The 27,816-nt window shown below is 30.8% G+C and overlaps 12 protein-coding genes across 12 annotated transcripts; 7 read left to right on the top strand and 5 right to left on the bottom strand. All coding sequences in view use genetic code 12, as the record gives it.

The window, feature by feature from the left end:
- Nucleotides 1-693: 693 nt before the first annotated feature.
- On the top strand, nt 694-2,412 carry GAD1 (glutamate decarboxylase; the record flags this gene model as incomplete). The annotated part of the gene is made up of 1 exon (XM_064908189.1): nt 694-2,412. The coding sequence occupies one exon, from the start codon at nt 694-696 to the stop codon at nt 2,410-2,412; it is 1,719 nt and encodes a 572-aa protein (XP_064763066.1).
- A 410-nt stretch (nt 2,413-2,822) lies between these two features.
- Nucleotides 2,823-3,683, top strand: DFJ63DRAFT_313049 (uncharacterized protein; the record flags this gene model as incomplete). Its single annotated transcript, XM_064906099.1, has 1 exon — nt 2,823-3,683. The coding sequence occupies one exon, from the start codon at nt 2,823-2,825 to the stop codon at nt 3,681-3,683; it is 861 nt and encodes a 286-aa protein (XP_064763067.1).
- Nucleotides 3,684-3,725: 42 nt separating this feature from the next.
- DFJ63DRAFT_286502 (U2 snRNP complex subunit YSF3) lies at nt 3,726-3,986 on the bottom strand (the record flags this gene model as incomplete). The annotated part of the gene is made up of 1 exon (XM_064904976.1): nt 3,726-3,986. The coding sequence occupies one exon, from the start codon at nt 3,984-3,986 to the stop codon at nt 3,726-3,728; it is 261 nt and encodes an 86-aa protein (XP_064763068.1).
- A 1,504-nt stretch (nt 3,987-5,490) lies between these two features.
- On the top strand, nt 5,491-8,154 carry DFJ63DRAFT_318780 (uncharacterized protein). Its single transcript, XM_064906988.1, has one exon. The coding sequence runs from the start codon at nt 5,897-5,899 to the stop codon at nt 8,120-8,122; it is 2,226 nt and encodes a 741-aa protein (XP_064763069.1). The 5' UTR covers nt 5,491-5,896; the 3' UTR covers nt 8,123-8,154.
- A 165-nt stretch (nt 8,155-8,319) lies between these two features.
- On the bottom strand, nt 8,320-9,438 carry MRF1 (Mrf1p; the record flags this gene model as incomplete). The annotated part of the gene is made up of 1 exon (XM_064906100.1): nt 8,320-9,438. One exon carries the CDS (start codon nt 9,436-9,438, stop codon nt 8,320-8,322), a length of 1,119 nt encoding a protein of 372 aa, XP_064763070.1.
- A 1,504-nt stretch (nt 9,439-10,942) lies between these two features.
- Nucleotides 10,943-14,365, top strand: DFJ63DRAFT_313052 (uncharacterized protein; the record flags this gene model as incomplete). The annotated part of the gene is made up of 1 exon (XM_064906101.1): nt 10,943-14,365. The coding sequence occupies one exon, from the start codon at nt 10,943-10,945 to the stop codon at nt 14,363-14,365; it is 3,423 nt and encodes a 1,140-aa protein (XP_064763071.1).
- A 281-nt stretch (nt 14,366-14,646) lies between these two features.
- On the top strand, nt 14,647-16,933 carry AVT4 (Avt4p). Its single transcript, XM_064903375.1, has one exon. It carries the CDS (start codon nt 14,928-14,930, stop codon nt 16,890-16,892), a length of 1,965 nt encoding a protein of 654 aa, XP_064763072.1. The 5' UTR covers nt 14,647-14,927; the 3' UTR covers nt 16,893-16,933.
- On the bottom strand, nt 16,933-17,788 carry DFJ63DRAFT_135186 (uncharacterized protein). Its single transcript, XM_064903377.1, has one exon. It carries the CDS (start codon nt 17,619-17,621, stop codon nt 16,974-16,976), a length of 648 nt encoding a protein of 215 aa, XP_064763073.1. The 5' UTR covers nt 17,622-17,788; the 3' UTR covers nt 16,933-16,973.
- A 1-nt stretch (nt 17,789) lies between these two features.
- Nucleotides 17,790-21,181, bottom strand: DFJ63DRAFT_135181 (uncharacterized protein). The gene has a single exon (XM_064903376.1). It carries the CDS (start codon nt 20,897-20,899, stop codon nt 18,038-18,040), a length of 2,862 nt encoding a protein of 953 aa, XP_064763074.1. The 5' UTR covers nt 20,900-21,181; the 3' UTR covers nt 17,790-18,037.
- Nucleotides 21,182-23,812: 2,631 nt separating this feature from the next.
- Nucleotides 23,813-24,517, top strand: DFJ63DRAFT_313056 (bifunctional thymidylate/uridylate kinase; the record flags this gene model as incomplete). Its single annotated transcript, XM_064906102.1, has 1 exon — nt 23,813-24,517. The coding sequence occupies one exon, from the start codon at nt 23,813-23,815 to the stop codon at nt 24,515-24,517; it is 705 nt and encodes a 234-aa protein (XP_064763075.1).
- Nucleotides 24,518-24,559: 42 nt separating this feature from the next.
- DFJ63DRAFT_277822 (uncharacterized protein) lies at nt 24,560-24,946 on the bottom strand (the record flags this gene model as incomplete). The annotated part of the gene is made up of 1 exon (XM_064904609.1): nt 24,560-24,946. A coding segment is annotated over one exon (387 nt), but the record flags the coding sequence as incomplete, so codon positions are not given.
- Nucleotides 24,947-25,281: 335 nt separating this feature from the next.
- CAS1 (ATP-dependent DNA helicase) lies at nt 25,282-27,618 on the top strand (the record flags this gene model as incomplete). The annotated part of the gene is made up of 1 exon (XM_064908190.1): nt 25,282-27,618. The coding sequence occupies one exon, from the start codon at nt 25,282-25,284 to the stop codon at nt 27,616-27,618; it is 2,337 nt and encodes a 778-aa protein (XP_064763077.1).
- Nucleotides 27,619-27,816: the final 198 nt, after the last annotated feature.

The following is a 27,816-nucleotide window of genomic DNA, read 5'->3' on the forward strand; positions in this document are numbered from 1 at the left end:
GCATTCCCACTACGATCGTCTCTGTTCCCTCTCTCCCACAAAATCCACCACCGCCACCACCAGATTCTCTGCCTAACTCTCACAAAATGGCAGGGGGAAAAAAAGGAATACAATTTTTATTTACGCCGACCGATTTAAAGATGTCAAAATAATATGACGTCAAATATACGATTAACTCTACAATTCAATTCAATTCAATTCAACACGTTTGTGGTTAACACGGAGCCATTAGTTGAATTGAATTGAATTGAATTCAAAGTTTTCACAAAGAGCTCAAAGTTTAGATCTGTAAATAAATGTGAAACAACTAGACTTTAATGTTAAAGAATGTAAGGTGTCGTCGTCGTCTTCGTCTTGCCCCTTTCTTTCCAACTGAAATTTGGTCTTTAACCGATTAAATCCCAAACCAAATATACACAAACATGAATAAAATATTAGTTATTGTTTTAAGTTTGCTCTACGTAAAATAGGCTTAGGTAAAACACAGTATTTTGAAAATTTTATGAAAAGGAAGGAAGGAAGGAGGGAATTAACTTCAAACCATGGCGTGGGTTGTGGAAACTATATTTAAAGGAGGGTTAATTCTCTATTTTGAAAAATTTAAATTCAGCTTGCTCTAAAAATATCTCATCCCCACAACTTAATTATACCCAATACTGAACTCAATTGAACTCAATTGACCTTTCTTTAATCATGACTTTAAGTAAACATATCGATGCTGAAGCTTTAGAACATAAATTATTAAAAAAACATAATGGTAAAAAGCTTTCCCATCATGAACAATATATTTCCAAATATGATAGTGATGAAAAAATCCCAAAGTATCAAATTCCAGAAGGTTCATCCGATAAAGAATTAGTTTATAAATATCTTACTGAAGAATTATCATTAGATGGTACTCCAACTTTAAATTTAGCTTCGTTTGTTAATACTGCCATTGATGAAGTTCAATTGAAATTAGTGGCTGATAATATCGTTAAGAATTTGGCTGATAATGATGAATATCCTTCTTTGATTGATTTCCAACAACGTTGTATTTCCATCATTAGTAACTTATGGCATGCTCCAACTACTCTTGATAAAACTACGGGAAGACAAAATGTTAATACTGTTGGTGCTGCCACCACTGGTTCATCAGAAGCTATTATGTTGGCTGGGTTAGCTTTCAAAAAGAGATGGCAAGAGAAACAAAAGGCTAAAGGTAAATCCATTGATAATCCAAATATTATTATGGCTACTTGTGCTCAAGTTGCTTTAGAAAAATTTGCCAGATATTTTGATGTTGAAAATCGTTTAGTTCCAATCACTGAAGATTCAGGTCATGTTATTGATAGTACAAGAATTAGAGAAAATATCGATGAAAATACCATTGGGATTTTTGTTATTGTTGGATCAACCTTTACTGGTGCTTTTGAACCAGTTGAACAAATTTCTAAGCTTTTAGATGAAGTTGAAGCTGAAACTGGGGTTGATGTTAGAATCCATGTTGATGGTGCTTCTGGAGGTTTTGTCGCTCCATTTGTCTATCCTCATTTAAAATGGGATTTTAGAGTTTCAAGAGTTGATTCTATTAATACTTCAGGTCATAAGTATGGTTTAACTACTGCTGGTTTAGGTTGGGTTATTTGGAGAGATCAAGATTTATTACCAAAAAGTTTGAAATTCTCTTTGGATTATTTAGGTGGAGTTGAAGAAACTTTTGGATTAAATTTCTCTAGAGCTGGTTTCCCTGTTATTTTACAATATTTCAATTTCCTTCATCTTGGAAGAGAAGGTTATACCAAAGTGTTTAACAGTTGTATTGAAAATGCTAGATTATTCAGTAACATTTTAGAAGAATCTGAATATTTTGAAGTTTTATCTGTGATTCATAAAAAGATTGAGAATGATACTATTAAAGCTGAAACTTATACTGCTCAACATCATTCAACTTCAAAACATTCTAAATTAAGTATTAGAAATGAAGAATTTTATCCTGGTTTACCTGTGGTTGCATTTAGATTTTCTAAAAAGATTAGAGAAGAATATCCTGAAATTCCTCAAAGAATCTTTTCAACTTTATTAAGAAATAAAGGTTTTATCGTTCCAAATTATCATTTAAGTCCTGATGAAAATGATAAAGAAATCTTACGTGTGGTTGTTCGTACTACTTTATCCTTAAACTTGTTGGAAAAATTAGTGGCTGATATCATTGATTCTATTGAATTATTAATTGAATCATGTATTACTGTCCGTGAAATGATTACTGCTAAAGAAAATACTGAAGAACAAAACAAGGAAGCTATTTATAGTTTATTATTATCAATTGCTTCAAATGGTGTGGAAGATGCTAAACAATTCCAACATAAGATTATTGATGCTGAAGGTACTGCTCATGGTAAAAATAAAAAATCTTATCGTGGTACTTGTTAAAACCACATTATAACTTTTAAAATATACTAAAAATTTTCGTCTTTGCTTTAACTAGGTTTATATAAAAATAAAATAAATGTGCTTTATGATTTTAAAACAGAACCGTATGGAAGCGCCAATTGTAGAACCCTCTCAGAACAAAATACGGAGCACATTCTTTTTTCTTTTGATTTACCGGTACTCCGATTTTTCGAAAAATCAGCAAACGAAAAAGGGGAGTAGCAACTTTAATTTTATATATAGTAAAGCTGTGGATTGAAGTGACTTTTACAACTATAGTTAGTTATCATTCACTTTGCTTATTACAATTTGTAGTCTTTTCAATTTATAAAAGATTCGTCAATTCCGTTTCATTGGTGTTTAAAGCTATATAAACATAATTACATTCGATTGCAAAAAAAACACCAACTATGTCTCAAGCTATTCCACCTCAAAGTCAACCATTCCCTCATTTATCAACTCCAGTGACAACTGTTAATTCAGATACTCATCGAGTATTCAATATTGGTAGTTATTTACTTTCAATATATGGAAGTTTTACCTTGTTATTCCATCATCATTCTCATAATGGTGGAGATTTCCAAAATGATGAAACTCCATTTTCAAGTAATATAATCATCGTGTTAACTTATTGGGGATTATTGTATATCTTACAATTAGGATATTTATATCAATTTGAAACAAATCTCGTTAATTCCCTTGCATTGAATTCTCATTTTGTTATTTTCAATATTGCTCATTTCATATGGACGTTATTTTATAAAAAACTGTGGTATTTCTTAAGTGAAGTTGTTATCCTTATAAATTTATTAAATCTTTTGATTGTTTATTTTAATCATCAAACTTATAAATTTAAAATCACTGATGGAGCATGGAATTGGTTTTTTATTCATTTACCTGTATCGGTATTCCCCTTAACTTGGTTATTATATGCTGTATTTTGGAATGGGGCAATCTTATTTGGGATTCATGAATTTATCGGAAGATTGATTTCAAATATTTTAATTTGGGATTTCTTAATTGTGCCAATCTTATTCCTTATTTTATTTAATGATTGGGCTATAGGTTTAACCTCAGCATATCTTACATTTGGAATTGGATTAGGACAATTATTTACCAAATTATTTGCTTTACAATGGATTTTTGCATTTGTAATTAGTGGTATTTTATTCATCTTAAGTATTTTGATAGCTGTTACTGGAGGTTTACCACCTCAACAAGCACCACCATCACAAATACTTCAAGGTGATCAAGCTCCATTATTAAGTTAGTTTTAACAAAAAGTAATAATAGGATAGTTTAGTATTTTTTTATTAGTCTTTTTCTGATCGTTTTTCTGTTCTTTTTATAGGTTGAACCATTTTTTTAATTAATGATTGTCTTAATAATTCTGGATTTTGATTTAAAATAATTGAATTGTATAATAATAATTGATGATTATGACTTAATGAAGCTAAAGTATCACGATGAATATTAGTAAGAAATTCTTGTCTTGAAGTATCGGCATTTCCTAACCCAATATATTTTGCCTTAAGTCGATTATAATCATTCTGTTCTCTTATTTTATCTGCCATTATGCTTAATGATGTGATGATATCTTAGTAGACTGTTATGTAGAAAGTTTTTGATGTAGTCAAGTTCATTTGAAGATAATGAAACATCACACACGACCTTTTCTTCGAAATTTAAAAGTATTAAATGTTACACTGCAATACACTACCGAAATAGGAAGTCTACCTCTCTTTATCCCTTAAAATAAAATAAATACTGTAAAAATAATCTAAAATTCTGTTTCAGTTTTTTTTGATTTCACGTTTCCTTTATTATTAAATATCTGTTATCTAAGTCATCATCTGTATTTATTAGCCATTTTATTAACAGTAGAGTAGTAATTAAATAATTAATGGAATGTAATATTTAAATATAAGGTTCGCTAATGTAGGCTTGGTTTGGGTCTTTTTTCCAGGACAGAGGTGGGCAAAAGGCGGTGATTGCGGTAACGGGACTAAAAATCGGTGAATGTAATCAAAAAAAAAAAAATTACTAAGATGAACACACTTTCAAAGAACAAATATGTCAATTTAACATTGTTTTAAAGTTTAATTGATGATATGGATGTGGAGTGATGGTTGTATTAATATTAAATTGTAAGCTGATGATAACCGACTATTTAGTTTGTATTATTATCTATGTAGCGCAGGTGATATAACAGTTAAATGTACTATAATAAATTACGACTGTCTGCTTCACCCCTCCTTTATTTTGGCGCCCCCACCCACCACGCAAACAAATAAAACAAACAAAATAAAATAAACTTACATACAGGTACTGTACATACATACATACATACATACATACATACATACATACAAATACCATAACTTAAAATAGTCATAGTTAAAGAGTCATCCATAAACAAACATATAGTCACACCAATTCAACAATTAAGCCGTAAAGAGATAATAAACTATATAGTAAGATGTAAACCAAACATTCTATGCGATGGATATGATCCCCTTATCCCCTCCATCGTTTATTATAAAAAAAGAAAGAAAAAGAAAGAAAGAAAAAAAAAGGATTAGATAAACACTTTATGAAAATCATTAAAAATTAAGGGACAGACAAAAAATAAAAAAATTAAAAATAAGAAAAACGGTAACTAGTCAGATCCGACAAAAAATATATATATTACAGGCAGACAGAAAGACAGTTAGACAGACAGACAATCTATTGCAAATCAGACAGCTTAAATGATTAATCCGATTTTGAAACAAACAGACAGACAGACAATTACTTTAATTTGTATTAATTATACAAATGCCATAATCAGTAGTTGATAACTCTCTTGCCCACTAGTAATAACTAACCTTACTTCACTCTCCACTGATCAGATTTACGATACTTGACCTCAGCCTGGACCTGAAAGAAAAATTAGATACTATATTTGAAAATGTAACATATAGAACAATCTAGTCTGAAGATCACAACTTGATGAATCACAATTGTCATTTTTGTCATTTGTCATTTTGTGATTTTTTAAAGACATTTTTTTTTAATTTAATTTAATTCTTTTTTTTTTTTTTTTTTTTTTTTGGTTTAAAGTGGAGAATCCTTTTTTTTTTAAAGAGTCAAGAAAATTAAAATTTGATGAAAGGAATTAGTTCAAATTTACTTGCTTTCCATCGTCAATATCAAACATTAACTCATAGTTCTCCTTATCAATCCGTCTTTATTCTGTATAGGTATCCAATCGTACAGTAACGTTCTGTTGTTCATAATTATTTCAAGTAAAACCATAACTTAGATACTGTACATAGACTCACATTTTCCCTGTTACACATACTCCTTCTCCTCCTTATTATCAACCTTATATCATTCTGTTTTACTACTACGTCATCATCTTTATCAATCAGTAGTAACATTTGCTATATATCATCACCTTTACTATATCCATCGTGATTCTCCCACTTTCATTTCATCTTATATGATTCCTACTTCAACTACCATCAATAAACCATCCAAAAATAAATCAAATCAAATCCTTAACTCCAGTATCAATAATAATAATAATAATAATATAAGTCGCTCATACGATCCATCAACCACTACTATTTCCTATAAACCAATCAAACAAGAACCAACCAACCAAAACAACCTCTTCACCTCCAACACCAACATCATAACCACCCCTAACTCCACATCTTCCAACATCGCCACCTCCAATAATAATAATATTACCAATACTAATATCAACAACAACAATAACAACAATAAAAACTTTACTGTAACAGATTTAATCTCTGATACAGATAATGCATCTATACAAATCTTTAAAATGTATCAACATAAGAACTATTTACCTCATAATCAACGAATCTCAAATATAGCTTGGAGAATTCAAAATAAAAAATTATTATCAACTAAATTATCTCCTTCAAATTCAGCTCCTGGTTCATCTACTTCATTAACTACTAATGGTATTGCTAAACCTTCTACAGGAATGGATAGAAGATCTAGTTCCATAAGTAATAAAGCAGGTCCAATAAAGGAATCATTCTCCAATTCGGGTAGTAACAATTTAAATGATCCAAATCTAGATGAATTTGATTATGTAGCTCATATCAGAAGAATAAGTCAAGAAGAATATAATCAAGCTAATAATCTTCCTTCTCAAAATCAAAATAATCCAACTTCTCAACCTGCCCCTTCATCTTCTTCATCAAATACTGCATCTACCTCAAATTCAAATACAACTAATACTACCTCACCTGATTCAAATAGTTTAAATTCAAACCTTTTCAGTACTAATATTAATAAATCTCAATCGTTGCCCGTAAACAATACTGTCAATAACAATAATAACAACAACAATAGTAATAATAATAACTTTTTATCATCATATATAAATTCGTTGGAGTCAACTTTAAAGCAAGATTATAAAATAGGGCCTAATATCAAAGCAGCAAGTACAGTATCATCAACCACCACACCATTCAACGAATCATTGTCATCATCACCCCCAAAGTTCAAAAAGACCAGTCCAACTTCAAATCCAACCATGCCATCAGCATTATCCACCAATACAAATTCAACATCAACTCCATTCGCAGGTCCAGGTGGGGTTAAACGGGTTTTACAATGTACTAATTGTCAAACTAAAACTACACCATTATGGAGAAAATCAAGTAATGGAGATTTATTATGTAACGCTTGTGGATTATTTTATAAATTACATGGTGTTTTAAGACCATTAAGTAATAATCATAATAATAACAATACCAATAACGTCAATAATAATAATAATAATAATAATAATAATAATAATAATAATAATAATAATAATAGTGCTACTATAACGTCAAATAATAATAATAATACTACGACGGCAAAGAGTAAACCTATCAAGTATCCTACTGATAGAGCTATACTGAATAATAATACTAATTTATTTAATGGTTTACTGGATACAACTCCTACTTCTGATTCAATTCCAATTAAATCTGAACCCATACTGCAAGCTTCATCCGCACCTAAATATAATAATAATATACTTCCAACCCAAAATCAATTCCATAATGGTGGTCATAGTTTGAATAGTGGAGGATTTATGCATGATCCTTCTAACGATGATATGATGAATTTAGATTCATTCTTAGATTTAACCACTTCTGGACCAAATTTTAATAATCATCCTTCATCATCAACTTCAGAAACTTCACCATCAGGCCTATCTAATAGTTTACCAAACCAACATAATCAATTCAATAATAATACTACCACCAACTCGAACAATAACAGTAATAATAACAATAATGATGAAATTGATAAATTATTGAATATTAATCTTTTCCAATCTGATTCATTCACTATCGGAGCTTCAACCAATCATAATCCACAAGGTAATAGTAATAATCATCATTACATAAATGGAGGTAGTGATGAGATATTATTACAGGATAATGGAGATATGTATAACATACCGGAACATCATCAAGATATAGATTATGATGATGATGGTCATAATCATGGAGGATATGCATCCCAACATCCTCCTGGAATCAATATTGGTATGAATTCCGCAAACAATAACAATAACAATAATGCTGGTGGTGATAATATCAATGGTGCTAATAATAATAATAATAATAATGGTGGTGGTAATAATTGGAATTGGTTAGATTTCAGCCCTGCAACTACTAGTGGCAATTGAAATTTTACGAATGGAAACTCTCATACTACTATATATATTTAACGATGTCATCAATTTACTTTCTTTTTCTATTAGTTTATTTCTTTTTTAACTTTTCTACGTGATATATTCCTTGTTCTTCTATAGTGTTAATTTATTCCGAATTATAATATTATAATACAAACGACAAACTACGAACTTCAAAAAAGCTACTACTTTTATTCATAAACGATGATTTGTTTACCATTGGTTTTGGATTTAACAATTCCTTGTAAAAACACTGATTTAATATCATCAACTCCAACTTTAACGATATTTTTCTCAAATGGGACATCTTTTAATTTTCCATCCTTATATAATTTCAATAAATCAACCACGGTTTTAACTTTCAGTTCGGGATCACGTTTAGTATTAGCAGTTAACCAGTATGCTTTAGTAGTGATATTCTTCTGTAATTGTTCACCACCGTTGTAACTGATAGGTTGACCACCAATCATACCAAATGTAACGAAATAACCATCTTGCAGAAGAGAGCTCACTAATTGAGCAGTGGTTGGACCACCAACACTATTGATGGCTAATCTGACATTACCCTTGGATCCAATCCAGGATGGTAAGGTTTCCTTGATGAATTCTGGTTTTAAGAATTCTGATTCAGTTATAACTTTCGTAGCACCTAAATCATATAATTCTTTAATTTCTTCATCTGATTTCCCATCTCTAATAACTGAAATTGACTTGATATTTTTCAAAGTGGTGAATTGAGTTAAATATTTAGCAACTTGGGAATTACCTGCATTTTGAATAACCCAATCATTACCATCATCCTTCCAATCATGAATGAATTGACCTAAGATTTGATAAGCAGTACATGGGTTAATCATAATAGTGGCACCTTGTTCAAGAGTGAATGAATCATCTTCATCATTAGATAATACAATTAAAGGAGTTTTATCTTCAGCAGTCAGGACTACGGCATGTGATCTCCATGAACCAAAACCAACATTCTTTGGAATAACCCAATCACCAACTTTATAATCCTTAATATCAGATCCAACATATTCAACTCTTAATAAAGTTTCATTACCTGGAATATGAACTGGTTCTGAAGTTTGTAAATCATGGAATAACTTAGGAGGAGCACCATAAGCTGCACCAATAATACCCAAGTCGGAAGGATTAATGGAAGTAGTTAAAGCTTTGACAATAAGTTCGTCTGATTTCAATTTTGTGGGGTCGATTGAATATTTAGTACTATGTAAGACATTAGCAAAATCAAATCCTCTTTCAGTAAAAGTCACAGCATTAGCTTCAATGATATTATCTGATTTAGTCATTATTGGTGAATTGACTTGATATGGTTGACTCAATGGTATATTATGAAAGTTTTCAATCGAGAGATCAAAGTGTCAATTTATATCAGAAAAATATGTCAAACAAAATCTCAAAAATCGTTCGTTTGAAGCGCCATAGTTTTTTCTCCATATACATAGTAAATCTACTCTACACTATACTACACTACATGTATTTATCAATTAATCAGCCGTCCTAGTATTTTATTCAGGAAATAAAGTCGGATATAATCGGCGTTTCGGGGCGATATGGGGTGTTAACGAAACAGTATAAATAGCTTTGATTACGGAATCACTGTTACCGAGATTTGTCAGTTGGATCCGTTGTTAAATCCGCCAACAAAATATTGAATTGATTAAGTAGGGGTTTTACGACCAGGATTGAAACTGTTATGTATTATTGAATCCCCTCTTGTATCCGTTAATTATAATGTTAGTGATTACTTATCAACAAAAGATTCAGGTACTAACAAGTTAATATGATTGATTGATTGATTCATTGATTGATTGACGGAAGAGCCTCTTTGAATTAGTAATCGTAATTATGATCGGTACTGTTTGTTCGCCGACTGCGATATTTGATTTTTGAGATGTTTTAAACACTTCCCATATTGAGAATATATTTACAATTAAGCTTTTCAGTAGGCTTATTTAGATTTACGATCTAGTTAAACATGTTTAATATTTGGAAAAAAAAATAAAAAAAACGGATAATCTTATAAATAATATCCATATTTGGTAGCGTCGTTCGACTATAATTAACATCCATACCTCTAAAATACATCATTCATCCTGTATATAATAATGTAAATCGTAAAACTTCCAGCACTACCAAGAAATAATTACAGGGAAAATAGAAATAAAAATTTTCAATATTTACCAATTTCCCAATTAGGCAATCTGATTAAATTTAGCATCAAGTTCGAGAAAACAAACTGATCCCTTTTATAACTAAAAACATGTACATAATATAACATATACTAAGGGGAACACATCATTCCATGTTATAATTAACCACAACAAACAAACATCACAGATATTCCTACATATATGTGGTGTTTACATCTTACACACGATGTCCATGTTTTGTAACTCAAAATGACAACGATGGAAGGAAGGATGGAAGGGGTTTATAGAGCAAACGTAAATATTATTATAAGGTTATAAATAGAAATTTAGTATATATTGTTTTAGTTTAACTTTTGTGGTTTATTATAACTGAATTTTTAACGACCACATTATTTATTATTATTATATACTATATGTACTTTACTGTATGTTCGACCCCTTCTTTAAATTTTAATTTTCATTTTCATAATCCTATTTCTTATAACTGAAATCTCCTCTTTTTCTTTATTCACTCTAATTTAAGATTTCATTTATAACAAACACTTATTCATTCGCTACCGCCACCATCCCCCTCCCCATCCTTTCTTTGATATTGTCACAAGATTGTATATATACACTTTTATAATAGCTCCATTAAATGATGGGCTTATTCTCAAAAGCAAACGTTGCATTCAAGTCAAACCATACACCTCAAAGTTCAATGGGTGAAACTGAATTCCTGACTGGTACTTCAGAATCTTCCTATACTTCCAATGAAAGTAATAGTAGCTACAATCCTCAACCAATATATCGTACTGCTGTTCCATTAAAACAAGACTCAACCACGGAAAGATCTTCATCACCAATGTATAGAAAGGCTCCACCACCAGCTACTAACTCATCACCACATTATTATCAACAGAATCCGTCATCTCCGATGCATCCTCCTCGTAAACCAATAGCTTCATCTAATCCTCTGACTCCACTGAGAAATCAACCACCAAATACGAACTATACATTGAATGCTAATTTATCACAACCAAACACTCCGTATATGCCGAGAGTTAATCATCCACCAAATAATCATAATAGTCATAGTAGGAATAATTCTGATAATAATAATTCATTTAATGATGATTCCTTCATGGTTCGACAACCTTCCAGATCTGCATATTATGTTCCCCAATCACAACAAGAAGAAGAAGAATCTGAAGACGACGATGAAGATGATGATGAAGATGAAGAGGACGACGACGAGGATGACGACGAGCAGTCTGTTTCAACATCTTCATCATTCCAACCTCAACAGCATCCGTATTACGAACAATATAAACAGTACTATGCTGCCATGGCTCAACAACAACAAATGTATGGTGGCCAATTCCCAATGTATGGTATGCCTCAAGGCTTTAATAATCAAATGTATCCAAACATGCCTTACAATCCATATTATTACGGTGGTATGCCTATGCAACAACAAATTCCACAACAATTCTCTGGCATGCCTTCCCAACCACAAACACAATTACAAGATCCTCAACCACAACCACAACATAGTATCACATCAAAGCAAAGAGTTGTTTCTAAATCTCAACCAGATTTACTCAATATAGTAGAAGAAAATACACAAGCAAGGAGTGGAAAGACTTCAAGATCAGTTTCTAGATCAGAACCAGATCTCTTAAATACTGTTGCTCAGCAAGACGAAGTTCACCAGGAAAATGTTAAACAAAATAACGATTTATATTTGAAATCATTAAAGGTAAGACAAAAGGAAACTAAAAATAACGATAATGAATTAATATCTAACTCCAGGAAATCATTAATTAGAGCTAATAGATATCCATCAGAACCAGTTTCATTAGCTCTGAGAGTTGAGTCTATGAGTTCTATCCAACCAAGTAATAGAATCTCATCATTAGCATCTAATTTCAAAGCTCAGGAAGTTCATGAACATGAACATGAAGATATTGATGATGGGTTTGAAGATACTACGCACGAGGAATCATTTGAAGAGGATCATACTGAACCACAAATCGAATCCGTCCCTCCAACTATGCCTGCTTCTCAATCGATTGCATTTAATTTACTGGAATTGAATCTTTCTGATAAGCAAAAAGGTAGATACGTTTCTGATTATATGCAATTATTCGATGCTTATGATGAAGAAGATGAATCTGTAGAAGTACAATGTAAAGAATTGAAACCTGAGGTTCAGCATACTCCAATTCAACATTCACATGAGTCTTTAACTGACTTACAACCGGTTTCCCATAAATTTAGTCAAGATAGTCAAATCGATCTTCACAGTTCACCTTATTCAGCACAGTCAAACGAAGACTTTTCTAGAAAACAATCATCAACCTCTAATTCATCATATGGTTCAATTCAAAGTGAATCTGATTTTAAAGTGGCTCCACCAAGTGAAGTATCTGAAATATTACATAAAGAACCACTGCCAGTACAACAACGTGTCAAAACCCCACCTGTTCAAGAGAAGAGTAAACCAAAAAAGAAAAAGAAAACACCACCACCTCCTCCAATGGCATATACTTCTAATTCTCAATCTCCACCACCAGGTATGATGTCTCCACCAATGGGACCGGTTGATCCTATGTTAATGAATCATATGATGTCTAATCCATTCATGAGTCAAAATCACGCCATGGGCGGTATGTATGATAGAAGAATGAGTATGGTGAGTCTTAATGGAGGTAATAATAGAAATTCAATGCTTATGCCAAATCAAATGATGAATGATAAAAGACATTCCATGGCATATTTACCCCAGCAGTTACTCCCTCCACCTCCACCACCTCCTCCTCAACCACAGTTTCATATTTCTGATAGTACTATTAATAAAAAAGTTCAAGAATTTATCAAGTTACGTGTTTCGATCAGATCAGGTAATAAATCAAATGAAAATAGAATCAAATGGGTTAAGAGTTTAATCACAGCTACAAATTATAAATTATATTCATTTATTAATATCAAGGGAGAACCAATTCCTCCAGAGTATTCAGCTACTAGTAAGGGTATATTTGTCAGTGAAGCTATGAAACATCTCACAAGATTATTAAGAGAGTATGAAAATGAAAACAACGATGCTTCAGAAGAATGTAAAAGGGAAGCATTCTATATGTATGGAAGTCTTCTTAAGCATGATTATGATTATTTGTATAATCAAAACTTCAACGTGCAAAAGAATATTCAAATTTCAATTGAATATTTTGAGAAGTGTTTAGAATTGAATCATAATGATCATGAATCAATGTATAAATTAGGTGAGATATTTGAATATGAATTTCCGGATGAATTCTCAAAAGCTCTTCGGTATTATAAAAAATCAGCAAAATTAGGTTATAATAGAGCTATTTACAAGATTGCCATGCTTTATTTAGAAGTTCCAAGTCTTAGATCAATCAAGTATTTCCGTTATTTAAGAGATTTGTCTTCGATTGATTTAAATGATATTGTTGAGAATGAAAAGGATGAATTCAGTGAAGTTATAGGGTTAGCCTCATATCAATTAGGTAAGATTTATGAAGGTAAATATCCTGGAGATTTGAAATTAGAAGATGAGTTCATTATCCAATCATTAGAATTGGCTCCTGTGAATTATTCGAAAGCTTTAACATACTATAATAAATCAGCTAAATTAAGCTGTTTATTATCCCAAGTAAAATTAGGTAATGTTTATGAATTCGGGGAATTGAATAGACAAAGAAATGCTGATAAATCAATTCAATGGTATTTAAAAGCAGCAACATCGCCATTGTCATTCAGAAGACATCCCGAAGCCATGGTAGGGTTAAGTAGATGGAGTTTAAGTGGATCACAAGGAGCATCAAAACATATACCAGGACCAAATCCTGAACGAGCCGTCATGTGGTGCGATAGAGCCATCCAAGAATTTGAATCTGCAGAAGCATATTATTTCATGGGAGAATTAAGTTCAATGGGATTCAGTACTATTGCTCCTGAAAGTTGGTATTCAAAAGCGTATGAATTGGGTTTTTTAGAAGCAGGTCATAAATTAGGTTATAAAGATGACGAAGAGGTTGAAGTCGAAGCTGAAGCCTAGACTTTTAAAAAGGAACATTAAAATCAAAACAAAATAATTTCATCATTAGCATCATATTTGCATTTCATTTTTATATACATATATTTTATTTATTAATAATTACGTTATCATTTAGAACTGATCTTAATGTTGTAGTATTTTAGCAACCAGTCAATCATACTTTATACCTAAATCGGGAAGTTCCGCCCTCTCATTTTTCTTTCTCCACCCCCACCCCTCCTTTAACGACAAATTCCGCTTCTAAAAATAAAGACAGAGACACCTTCCATAATGAAAACATCTCGAAATTATATACAGGCCCGGTTAGATTGTCCTGAGAAGGAATAAACAATCTCACACATCCATCACAGTAAACGGCCCTTTTACCATATAGAGATTAATAACCGTTAACTTATCTAGACTTAAGGGGCTTTTCTGTTGTGGGTATAGATTTTTATTGCTGTTACCAGTCTTGTGTTGTTAGATTATATTTACTTTTATATTTGTTGTTGCTAGTTTGCCTTTCCTTTTGAATACCTAATTTTAAAAAAGTTCTATTAAATTTGAGTCATTTGATCCCATAATGAGTCTGCCTCAAAACATACAGTCAAACAGCTCAAGGCGAAGATCCATTGCATTATTAACCAGGTCACCTTTATCTTCATCTCCTTTAATAGCCCATTCTCCTAAACGAGGAAATTCGGCCAATAACTCATATGTGGCCAACGTCCAGTTTTTAAGAACAGGTGGTGAATCAAGACAAAGCCTAGTTGAGAATGAAGAAGCTATTGATTCTCAAAGTTCAAATGAATCATCCACTCAAAATTTGATTCCTGAATCAGCTGGAATATCTATTCCTAGTATTACTGAGAATACAGATTATTCAGCTGGTATTGAAGATCCTAAATTATTAGCTCAAGTAGCGAAACATTTACATGATTCAGATTCTTTAAAAGCAGAAGGTGCAGATATCACTAGAGACTTGTATAGATTGAGTGTTGATAATAACCATCTTCCAAGAAGATCTCGTAGTTTTGATTCAGCAGAGTGGACTAGAGAAAGAAGAGAAAGTGGAGCTAGTTCCTTGAATGTTCCTGGAGGGTTCAGACGTGATTTCTTAAATCATAAATTTAACGTGGAAGAGATTCGTACAGTGCATCCAAATTTCCTTACCAGGAATTTTGTTGAATTCTTAAGTATTTATGGTCATTTTGCTGGTGAAGAATTAGAAGATGAAGAAGATATTGCATGCCATTATAAAATTCCAGAATATACTGGTGAAAGATCACCATTATTAGGTTCGAATGATCAAGAAGTAAACCCAAAAGGAACAGCCACTGATAGAAAAGCATATTTCCTATTACTTAAAGCATTTGTTGGTACTGGGGTTTTATTTTTACCAAGAGCATTTTCAAATGGTGGTTTAACATTTTCTATTTTAACCTTAGTATTCTTTGGTGCTTTATCATTATGGTGTTATTTAATCTTAGTTTATTCCAAGATTTCCACGAAACTTAGTGGTTTCGGTGAGATGGGGTCCAAACTTTATGGAAATTGGTTACAAAGATTGATTTTATCATCTATTGTTCTTTCTCAAATAGGATTTGTGGCAGCATATATTGTATTCACTTCGGAGAATTTAAGAGCATTCATAAGTAATGTAAGTGGTTATCCACCATCTGATTTTGAAATCATTTGGTTCATCATATTCCAAGTCATCATTTTATTACCATTATCATTAATTAGAGATATTACAAAGTTATCATTACTGGCAGTATTAGCCAACTTATTTATTTTATTCGGATTGGTCACCATCTTATATTATATCTTTTACGAATGGTTATATGAGAATAAAGGAACCTTAGGCCCTAATATTGAATACATATTCAATTCCAATGATTTTTCATTATTTATTGGTGTGGCTGTTTTTGCATTTGAAGGTATTGGATTAATCATTCCTATTCATGAATCTATGATTTATCCTAATAACTTTCCTAAAGTTTTATGTCAAGTTATATTCACTATTTCATTCATTTTCATATTGATCGGTAGTTTAGGTTATATCACATTTGGGGATCAAATTAAAACAGTGATTATCTTAAACTTACCTCAAACTTCACCAATGGTTATTTTAATCCAATTATTATACTCATTTGCTATTTTATTATCAACTCCATTACAATTATTCCCTGCTATTAGATTATTAGAATCAAAATTATTCTTTAGAAAGACAGGTAAAAATTCACTTCGAGTTAAATGGTATAAGAATGTGTTTAGATTCTTATTTGTAGTGATGGTTTCATATGTAGCTTTAATTGGTGGTCAGAATTTAGATAAGTTTGTTTCATTCGTTGGTTGTTTTGCTTGTATTCCATTGGTTTACATGTATCCTCCAATGTTACATTTGAAAAGTTGTTGTGTTATTCATGATGGATTAAGTGATTGGGAAAAGAGAAAGAGATTTTGGTTAGGTTTATTAGATTATGTTTTGGTTTTGATTGGATTTGTGGTTATGCTTTATACCACTTATCAAATCTTATTCACTTAATCCTTCATTTATAAATAAAAGTTTTGTTTATATTTTAATTGGTTTCTATTTATTAATATATGTTAGAGTCATATTATATTTTCATTTATCATCATCGGATATCAAATCAGTTATGTAGGATCTAGCATCATGAACTGAACTAGATATGATTTTATTAGCTTCATCTAAACTATTTTGAAATTCTTCTTTAAATGTACGTAAATTTTCAAAGATTAATTGATTCTTTTGATAATTAAATTCTTGAAAATGTTCCTTTTCATAATTTTCATATTTAGATGTTATAGTATGGAAAGTATTTGGCATGAAGTAAGCTAATGAAGAAGTACCGAATATTATAGGAGTTATGAATCTTAATGGTAAAGCTCTTCTGTTGACTAAAATAGATCCAGTTAATGTGAAAGTCAAAATGTATACTAAACTAGGTAATAAAGGTTCTTGAATAACAGAATCAATTTGACTTTTGATGGATGCAACTTCATTATTGAAAGCACTAACTTGAGTATTTAATTCAGCATCAGCGATAGATACCTTATCATGAATAAAAAGACGGAATTGATTAGCGTATTTCTCTAAGTATGGTGTAGTTCTAACTCCCATACCTTGGATGAATGATATATTACCATGAGCAGATTCTTTTTCTTGTAATTCAGGAGTTATTTCGGAATTTGTTCCTGGTTTGGTTATCACCAACTCATCGTCAGCATAGAAAGTTCTCTTTGACCCAGCCATTGCTCTTTAAGTCTATGTATTTGATGGTTGACAGCTGGATAAGTTCGATATTTGAGTTTTGTTTGTGAAATTTTCTGATCGATTTTTCTGTTGATACTTTTTTTCTATTGGCGCACCAAAATCTAAAATGCTACCACATAAAATACAGAATATGATAATAATATAATGATAATATAATAAAATAAACTAAATAACTAATTAATAAATAATATACATGTTGCCATACAGGGTTAAATAAAAATAATAAAGAGCGTTTTAAAATAGCAGACAAACTGGGAGGAGAAAAAAGCAATCTAAAAATACATAAAACTAAAAGTCATATAAAATGTAACCATTGAAAAGCAAACAAAACAAAACAAAACAAATAAACAACCCTTTAAAACCGATTTTATTTTTCATTTTTTTCATTCATAGGATTACTTTTTCTTACCGAAGAAACCAGATTTCTTCTTTTGTTGTTTATGATCTAAACCTGTACCACGATTCGAATCGGCAATTCCACCTAAAGGCTTACCCATTGGTTCAACATTAGGTTGATGATTACCATTAAGTTGAACAACTTGATCACCACCATTACTTTCATTACTACTGGATGTCTTAGGAGTATCATAAGTGTTGGTGGATGATTGGCTAGAAGTATTAGATGCTAAATTAGGAGGTTGGAGATAATTTGCTGATCCATTAGAACTGCCATTTTGCAGTTGAGGTTGTTGTTGTTGAGGAGGAGGTGGTGGAGGAGGACCACCGCTTGTATTCAAATTAAGATTGGTGAATTGTCCATTCAATGAATTACTTACTGATTTTCTTTGTTGTTGTTGTTGTTGTTGAGGACCAGGAGGAATTTGTAAAGAATTCATTGGACCTAATGATCTATGTTTTTGGTGAGCTGGCAATCCACTGGATCCACCAGGCATACCACCTCTACCACCCATATCTATACCTTCTAAAGCACCTGGAAATGCAGATCTACGATTTCCTTTCTTTGGATTAGCCTTGAATCTACCTTCTACAAATGGATCTATTGGAGCAGCTTGAGAATAATTAGGTCCTTGAGGAGGCATTCCATATTGTGGCTGTTGTTGAGTTTGAGTTTGAGAAGGATATTGTTGCATTGGAGGTGGATAATCATTATAAGCACTTACAGCATTTGAAATGGATCCAACTCTACGAATGGGATAACCATTTGGTGGTGGAGGTCCTTGTTGATATCTATTAACATTTGAAACCATTGAATTACTAGCTCTTAAATTTGGTGGTAAGGCATTAGGTGGTAAACCTTGATTTGGTAAACCATGAGGAGGAACTTGATCCATTGGTTGTGGTTGATATCCTTGATTGTAATATCCATTACCATTATTAACATTATTACTATAGTATTGTTGTTGAGATGGTGGACCATAATAAGGTTTTTGATATTGAGGTTGAGAATTATATGATTGATCTGAAAACAGTTGTTGCGGAGGATGAGATTGATAATTATCAGCAGAACCATTAGAAGATTGCATTTCACGAGCTAGTAAAGCTTGTTCGCGTTTTTGTAATTCAAGTTCCTTTTGATAAATGCGATTTGGAACATCACCATTAGATGATTTAGCGACTTCTTGTGGTTGTGGTTGCGGTTGCGGTTGTGGCTGTGGTTGAACAGGTTGAGCTTGTACAGGAGCTGACTCGCCATTAATGGCAGCTCCATATAATGCAATATGCGTTAAATCAGCTAGATTATCTCCAGGTTGAATAGAATCTCTTATATTCTTATGACCATTTTGAGAAGGTGGTGGTGAGGGAACAGCAGCAGCGGCAGCGGCAGCAGCACGTTCTTGTTCGATTAATGAATTTCTCTTCTTCTCGATCTCTTGTTCAACTTGTTGTCTTTTTAAATCCATTTCTTGTTGAGAACTTAATTGACGTTGTTTTAAATCAGATTCAAATTGAGAATAATTATCTGATAATATTTTTGATCTCATTGCATAATCTTTTTCTAATTTATCTAAACTTGCTTGATAATTGGTAATTTTATCTTGTAATTGATTCAAATTTGATTCATGATTTTGAATCTTGTAAGATAAATCTTGATGATATTTTTCAGATTTATTAATGGTATTTGATAAATCGATTGATTTTAATTCTAAATCATTTATTTTCTTCTGTTTAATATCTAATTCTTTACCATGATTAACATTAGAATTAGCATTGCCTCTGGTAAAGAAAATCGATTGTTTAGAATTGATTTTAACATATTGACACATTATTGAGTAAAGATTTTCCAAATAAGGAGTTTTAATACCATGATCATCACCTAATAAGATTGGTTGTAATAACAATAAATCAATTTCTAAAAATTCATTCAATTGATTATAAAAATTATAAAATAATGAATTAGTATTAATGTAAGAATCTTCTCCAACATTAGCTTTAGGTTGAGAATAATAACCTGACCAATGACTTAAAAGATTAGCTTCATTTTCAAACCCCTTCACTAATTTACAATCCATTTTTTTAATGATTTTAAATAACTCATTAATGACCCCTTTAATTAATGGCTGACATAAGATTTGTTGATGCAATAAAGCAGGATAGGGATATTCAAAAAGAACTGTTAATGGATTGAAAACAATTCTGGGTAAAGCTAATTTCCATTGATAAGTCATGAATTCTTTATTATTAAGGGATTTTAAAATACTTATGGCATTATTAGAATCTTGTTGAATTGAATGTAATAAGATATACATTCTTTGATAATTGATGGAATTTTTATATAAATCACTTGAAGTATTTGAAATAGATGAATTACCAAAATAAATTCTAGTATCATTATTTCTAACGGTATGAGAGAATTTTGATGATGAAATTTGTTTTATATCTGATTCATTCATGATTGACATTATAACTATTTTTGATTGTAAAGATTGGGGTAAACTTAATTTTATAAATGGTTCTAAATTGATATAACCTGTACTTTCAATTAAAAGGACAGTGTCTTCATTAATATAAGGTAATAAATCATTTGTTATCGATTGGAAATCTTGTAAAGAGTTAGAACTTAAGAGAACAATATCGAATTTATAAGATGATTGAGGGATTTGATTGATTGATTTATAATGATGATGAGGTTGAAATGATAAATTTGAGTTAAAATGAGATGAAGACCATAAGATTGGAGTTGTAAGGGATGAATTCACTATAGATAATTCTACTGAAGATTTAGCTTCTATTAATCTCCAACTATAGAACATCAAGTTTGGATTAGATCCAATGGTAAGGATTTGAACATCAGACATGACTGATGAAGAGGGCAAGAGTTATAAACACGATAATACAGAATCAAACAAGATAAAGAAATGATGATGTTAAAAAAGGATGCAATAACGAAGGGAAGAGTGGGTACAAATGACAACAATTAGCAAATACTAAAAATGAAATGGGACGAATGAAGAACAACTGAGGGATGTGCACAGGAACTAAAAACCAAAATAGTAAACGAATGTAAGGATGGATTTATGGTAGGTGGTTGATATGATATGATATAATATAATATGATATAAGATGTGTTGGATCAATTCTTGATAGATTTTGGTGTAAGAAAACAGGGGGGTTTTAAACCTCAATAAACACACTGGATTGAACAAGCTTTTTATAAACCAATTCAAAGGATGGCGGTTACAATAATGAGATCAAAAGGTAGGGTCGTCGTTCCGTTAAAAAAAATTAATATAGTTATAAAAAAAATCTGACTTAAATTGACATCAGATTGATTTTAAATATGTTTTATAAAAATTGTCTGGTTTGGTGTTTGTCTGTCTGTCTGTCTGTCTGTCTGTCTGTCTGAACCTATTTTTCTTTTTTATTTTTTTTTATTTTTTTTTTTACAGTTTAAGTATGTATATATTTTGTCTGTCTGTTTGACTGTCTGTGTGTCTGCGTCGGTGTGTGTGTTGAATTGAATCGATCCAATAAAAAAAAAAAAAAAAAAGAGAGAGCGAAAAAGAAATTTTGTGCTTTTTCTATATATAGTAATAAATTTTCTAACCTCTCCTGTCAGTAATTGAGGGTGTTCGAATTTGGTCTCTGTGTTGACATAGGTTGTCAACTGTAGAAGTCTTTACAGATACTTCGTAACTAGAATTACTATATTTAACTTAGCTTATCATGTAATTCCTTTTTTTTACACACCCTGAGTTTCATGGCCCATTTAGATTAGATAACTAAGAAATTTTTCCAATCCCACAGAGGACGTGTCGTAGTTTGCTATTGTTTGATTGTGTAATCCCAATTTCAGTACTGTATCAAAAAACAAAAAAAAAATTAAAAAACAAAAAAAAAATCCCCCTTTTTGTTATTAAAAAAATAAAATGAGTTAAACATGTGCCTACAATGAATGAATTTAGAAACCAGTTCTTTACTTACATGAAATTCGTTTAATAGTATAAAAAATTGATAGTCAAATTTATCATCATTCCATACATATAAATATTTAAAATGGTAGGATACAAAAATCATAACTAAAACAATTTAGCAACGATTACAAAATGTAAAATTAAAAAAAAAAAACCCTAATTTTTCGATTTTTTTTTTCGTGTATCACTGCCTCTTTATTTCAACCAACAATGATCCATATAAATCCTAGTTTTCTATAACATTTAAATCATGTTACCCGTGTTTAAATGGTTTGGGATAGATGTGGTATATCTATACAATGATATTTGTATTCAGTTACTAAGTAGTAATTACATATCTAACATTGTTGTGTTGTTGATGTATGTTTATGAAAGAAGATCATTTCAATAAAAATAATATCCAATTTACCCCTTTTAGTAATATTCGAATCCAAATTAGGAACATTTAGCTCTGATTTAAAAAACGAACAAACAAAAAAATATTATTTTGCTAAAGTTGGTTTTTTTTTTTTTACTGTGCCCTTTTTTTGTTTGATACTGCTAGTAATTTACATGATGATGATGAGTCGTATATAATCCGAAACTTCCTTCAAACGACCATATTCTAAATTAAGTCATCTCTAATTTAAACTATAGTTATATTACTAATTATTGTAGTTATGATTCCTTCAAATGAAAGGATTTATACTTTTCTACCAGATGCTTATGACATTATCCCCTCTAATCTCCATCCATCCATTTCCCCATGAACCGCTAAATCATACTATTATTTTTGGTAAAATATTTCTGATTTTGTACCTCAGTGTCAAACTAATACATTTGACAGAGAAACATTCTTCGTTAAAGGCTGGATGTGATCTGTGTTATGTTTCAAATGATTTAGTCGTCTGTTTTAACTAAGTGAAATGTTATAGATTTCTTAGGAAACATCTTATTATCATACATATATAAAACTTAACTATTACTATTTTCGGTTTTACATCATAGTCGGGATTCGACATAATGCCGATGACTTCTCGTTGATCTATTTCGATTTGTCTAAATTGATTTTTTTCGTCGTTTAAATGTTGTCATAGAATGTCGTACGTTGTCAGGCGAATGTCTCCCTAGATTCAAAAAATGTCTGTTTCTTCTTCAACTCTTCCAAAGAGAAATGAAAAGAAAAAATTTCATACTGGATCAATAACCCTCTTCTTCTTCTTCTTCTTTCTATAATTAATCCATCCCAATGACGTCGTTGATAGTATTTCCTCCATATAGTCAACTTGATAGTCGTTGGCTTATGAATCTACTTAGTTTCAATCCCATCTTTTCATTAATTGTGATGAAAGATACCTTTGAAACTTAATTGATTCTGGTATTAGTAGTATGGTATTATAGATTGATTATTTTATCCAGGGTGTATCTCCGGTTGATGAGTTTTCATGCAATGACTCTTTCGGTCATAATCCCTTATACATTTTTTCATATTGACCTATGTATGTTGTTGTTGGATCATGTATTTAGTTAACTTCTGACAATATATCGTTATTTTGATCAGAAGCTTGAGTGAACTCTAAGCCTGGTGCTAGTGTTTTCATTTAGTTGTTCCCACTAGTTTAATCGTTCTATATTGATCTTATGTGATAACCTATCTTATAGATTTGGTGTAGTTTTAAAGATTCACTTAACTTTAAATCTCTCTCGTAAATCTTTTTCTACAACGCGTTTTGGATGTTTTTAGTTTTTTAGAAATATCAAGTTTAACACTTTATTCCAAATACTAAACACATCATAACTACACAAATATTCCCATAAATGTCAAGTGGGAGAGGACAATTGATCCTTATAGAAGGGTTAGACCGAACTGGTAAATCAACGCAAGCTTCAATACTACTTGATAAATTTTCCAAATCAAAATTACTTAAATTTCCCGATAGATCAACTAAAATTGGATCGATCATTAATGAATATTTAACCAATAAATCATTCACATTGCCTGATCAATCAGCTCATTTATTATTCCTGGCTAACCGTTGGGAATTGAATAATGAAATTATAGATTTATTAAATGATGGTTATTTCATAGTATTGGATCGATATATATATAGTGGGATTGCGTATTCATTAGCCAAATTTGAATATGCCAAATTAAATAAGGAAGGTAATATTACCTCAACGGTGGATAAACAGATTGGAGATGTTAATTGGTTGATTGGTCCTGATGTCGGGTTGCCTAAACCTGATTTAACTTTATTTTTAACTATTGATTTACAAGAATTAGCTAATAGAAAAGGTTGGGGTGATGAAAGATATGAATTACAGGAATTTCAAACTATTGTAAAGAAAAGTTTCTTAAGTATATTTGAATTACAAAAAGATGATGATACTATTGAAATTGTTGATGTTAATAATAAAGATATTCCTGAAGTTACAGAATTAATTTGGAATTTAATTACAAAAAAAGGTATACATCAATTAACTAATAAACCTATAGAAAAAGTATTAAACCTTTCAAACTAATTTATCTAAATAAGTTAACCGTTCTAAAACTTTTGATTTCAGTATTTCTTGAATCTGACCTCCTAAATAGATTTCATCTAAGATATAATATAATTTATAGAAATTAAATACAAGATCTAATTCACAAACACTATTGAAATAATCATCAAGAATCTCCACAAAGAAATGTAAACTTTCTAAATAATTCAATTCATTATCTTTTAAATCAATCCCAAATATAAAGTATAATCCAGCATATCTACGATAAACTAATTTATGAGTTTGTTCATATTCAACGAAATTTGATTGATATTTCGATTCATCTCTTGAACTTATTAATCGATGGATTTCCAGTATGTATCGTTGTTTCTCATTTATCAGGTAATTATTATTAAACCATTTTACTAATCTTGTTTTACCTTGTCTATTAAGTATTAGAAGGAAATGTATTGACATTATGATGTGTTGTATTCAGGGGAAATATATCGGATGTTGTGGGTTGTTGTGCAATTGATCGTATCTAAGTAGCAGTAAAGTCTCTCGCTTATGATTAATTGATCTGGTATGACTTCAATGAGGTCTGATTGTCTATGTAATATATGTTATAGTTATGGTCTAATAAGATCAAACTGGCTATGGTGTAACTAAAAGTTCAATTTGTCCTCACTGCAACTTAATGTGCGAGCCAAACCAAAATTCAATTTTCAAATTTTTACAGTCAAACAGGAACGCTACACGTCTTTTTAAATATAGCAACAACCATCCACTTTAATCACAACATCATCATGAGTTATAATAATCCAGGTGATCTGGATAACGAAGATGAAGATAATGATTATAAACAATTTGAAATCAAAGATGGTCATATCTTTTTAATTGAGATCACTCCTGCATTATTAAAACCATTACCTGGATCAAGTGATTCCCAATTATTCTTAATCTTACAAAGTATCAATGATTTGATGATTGAATTGATTAAGACTATGAGAAGTACTGGTGTGGGGATATACTTTTATAATTGTGATACCTCTGGTTTAAGTAAATCATCATCTGTCCTCAAACCTGTCAGACACTCCACAAATGGATTTGTTAAATTGTTTAAATTGAATTTTGTCAACTTAGCTAATATGAAAGCATTGAATGATTTAATTAGTGATGATATAAAGTCAATCAGGTCGATTAATCATTATTTCAAATATTTGGAGAATCATGATACAGAGAATTTACCTACCATATTTAATAGATTATTAGATGAAATTAATAATAAACGAGAATTTAATCGGATAAAATTACATTGGATCACCAATAATTCAACTCCTTTCAAACAACCTGCTACTAAAGAGAAACTTTGGTTAATTATTAATGATATTTATAATTTTCGATATTTTATAAATCCCATATTTTTAAAGCCTTCGGCACAAGAAGAATTTGATGTTTCAATGTATAGAGATATCTTCATAAATACCAATTATTTGACTAAGACTACGCGTAACAATCACGAAGATGATAGTGAGTATGATGAAGCAGGTGAACATGGTAACGATGATGAAGATGGTTCCAAATTAGGTTCATTGAATAAACAATCAACTATTTTAAATAATCAAATTCGTCAAGAAATCTTAAGAATTAAAGAGATTAGAAGAATCCAATTCTCATGTGATTTAATCCTTAGTGATGGTCCTACTATTGGAGGTAATTTAGGTTGTTCTGTCAAAGGGTATACCTTGTATAATAAAGAAACCTATAAGAGTCAAATCATTTTACATAATGAGAACGATTCTCTTAAGAAAGTATTCCTTGAATCAAAGACTGTGAATGAATCAGGTGAAGTGATTGATTTAGATAATCCTAATAGTGAAGACTCTTCTGCTTATAAAGCGAAATCATTACGAGAAAAGAAAGCGGAGCATAATATATTCCGAGGTCATGAATTAGCAGGTGGTGACGTTATATATCTTAAACCAGAAGTTGAAGATTTCATGACTAATTATACATTTGATCATGGTATGGCAAAAAAGAAAGATAAAGATAATAATGAGATTGAAGATGAATTTGGATTTGGAATTCATGATGTGGATGAAGATGAAGATGAAACTAATGGTACCTCAAAATCTCTGGTTGAATATACCAAACCTCCATATCTTAAATTAATTGGATTTAGAGATATTGAAAATTTAGATATATCTTATAATTCCAAAGCACCAATATTTGTCACTGCTGATTTAAATAATGGACTTAAGAGTACATCAGGTGGTAGAGGAGGATATAATAATTCATTTAAGACTTTTTCATCATTATATCAATCATGTATTAAATTAAAGAAATATGCTATTTTATTTGGATGTATTAAAAAGAATTCCAAACCATTATTATTTTCATTTTACCCTACCCGAATTAAGTACTCAACAAGAAATGTTCCAGACGAAGAAGATTTTCCCGAAGGATTTTTATTACTTCGATTACCTTATATAAATGATATAAGAGTATTACCTGATTATGTTAAGAATTTTGGCTTTAAAGAAGGTAATGATGAAGATGAAAAATTCATTTCCGATGAATTAGTGAGTAAATATAAGAAATTATTTGGTCTGTTCTTTTATGATAATTATATTCCTAATGATTATCCTAATCCATCGTTAAATTATTTATACAAGATTTTACAAGCGGAATTATTACAGAATGATTTATCATCTGAAGATAAGAAATTGATTAAGAATGATATTACTAGTTTGAAAGTATCTGAGGTGAAGCAATATTTAGTGGGCAATCCTCAAAGAGTAGCATTAATGGATGAGATTAATAATAAATTACGTGAAATTGAAGATTCCAGTCATCAAAGTGAACTGAGACGTAGATTTGATGAACAATCAGGATTAGAATCAATGAAGAAGAGACAGAAAGTGGCTACTGCTAAATCTGCCGCCGCATCAGCATCATCAGCCCCAGTAATTGATGAAGAGGGGATTCTTCAAGCTTGGAAAAATGATGAGTTTAATAAATTTACTGTACCTCAATTAAAACAATTTCAACAAACTTATCGTGATAAAATTAAATCGGCTACAAAGAAACAAGATTTAATTGATAATATTAAACTGTTTTTGGATTCAAGGGAGAAAAGTTAATTAGTGTAAATAAAAAAAAAGGAAATCAGCAACGCTGCTGCAAGAGAATGTATTTTAATGTGATAACGACGGATAAACATTACAGGTTCCCATTGTAGAGTTCTTTCATTTGCGTTAGCTTTATTGAGATGATTTGTAAAGCGCAAATCAGGAACAATGTAATAGGAATGAATAATTCACTATTTGTTGAATATAATG

This window comes from Scheffersomyces coipomensis, assembly GCF_036884675.1.
Source record: "Scheffersomyces coipomensis strain NRRL Y-17651 chromosome Unknown DFJ63scaffold_3, whole genome shotgun sequence".
NCBI classification, from domain to species: domain Eukaryota; kingdom Fungi; phylum Ascomycota; class Pichiomycetes; order Serinales; family Debaryomycetaceae; genus Scheffersomyces; species Scheffersomyces coipomensis.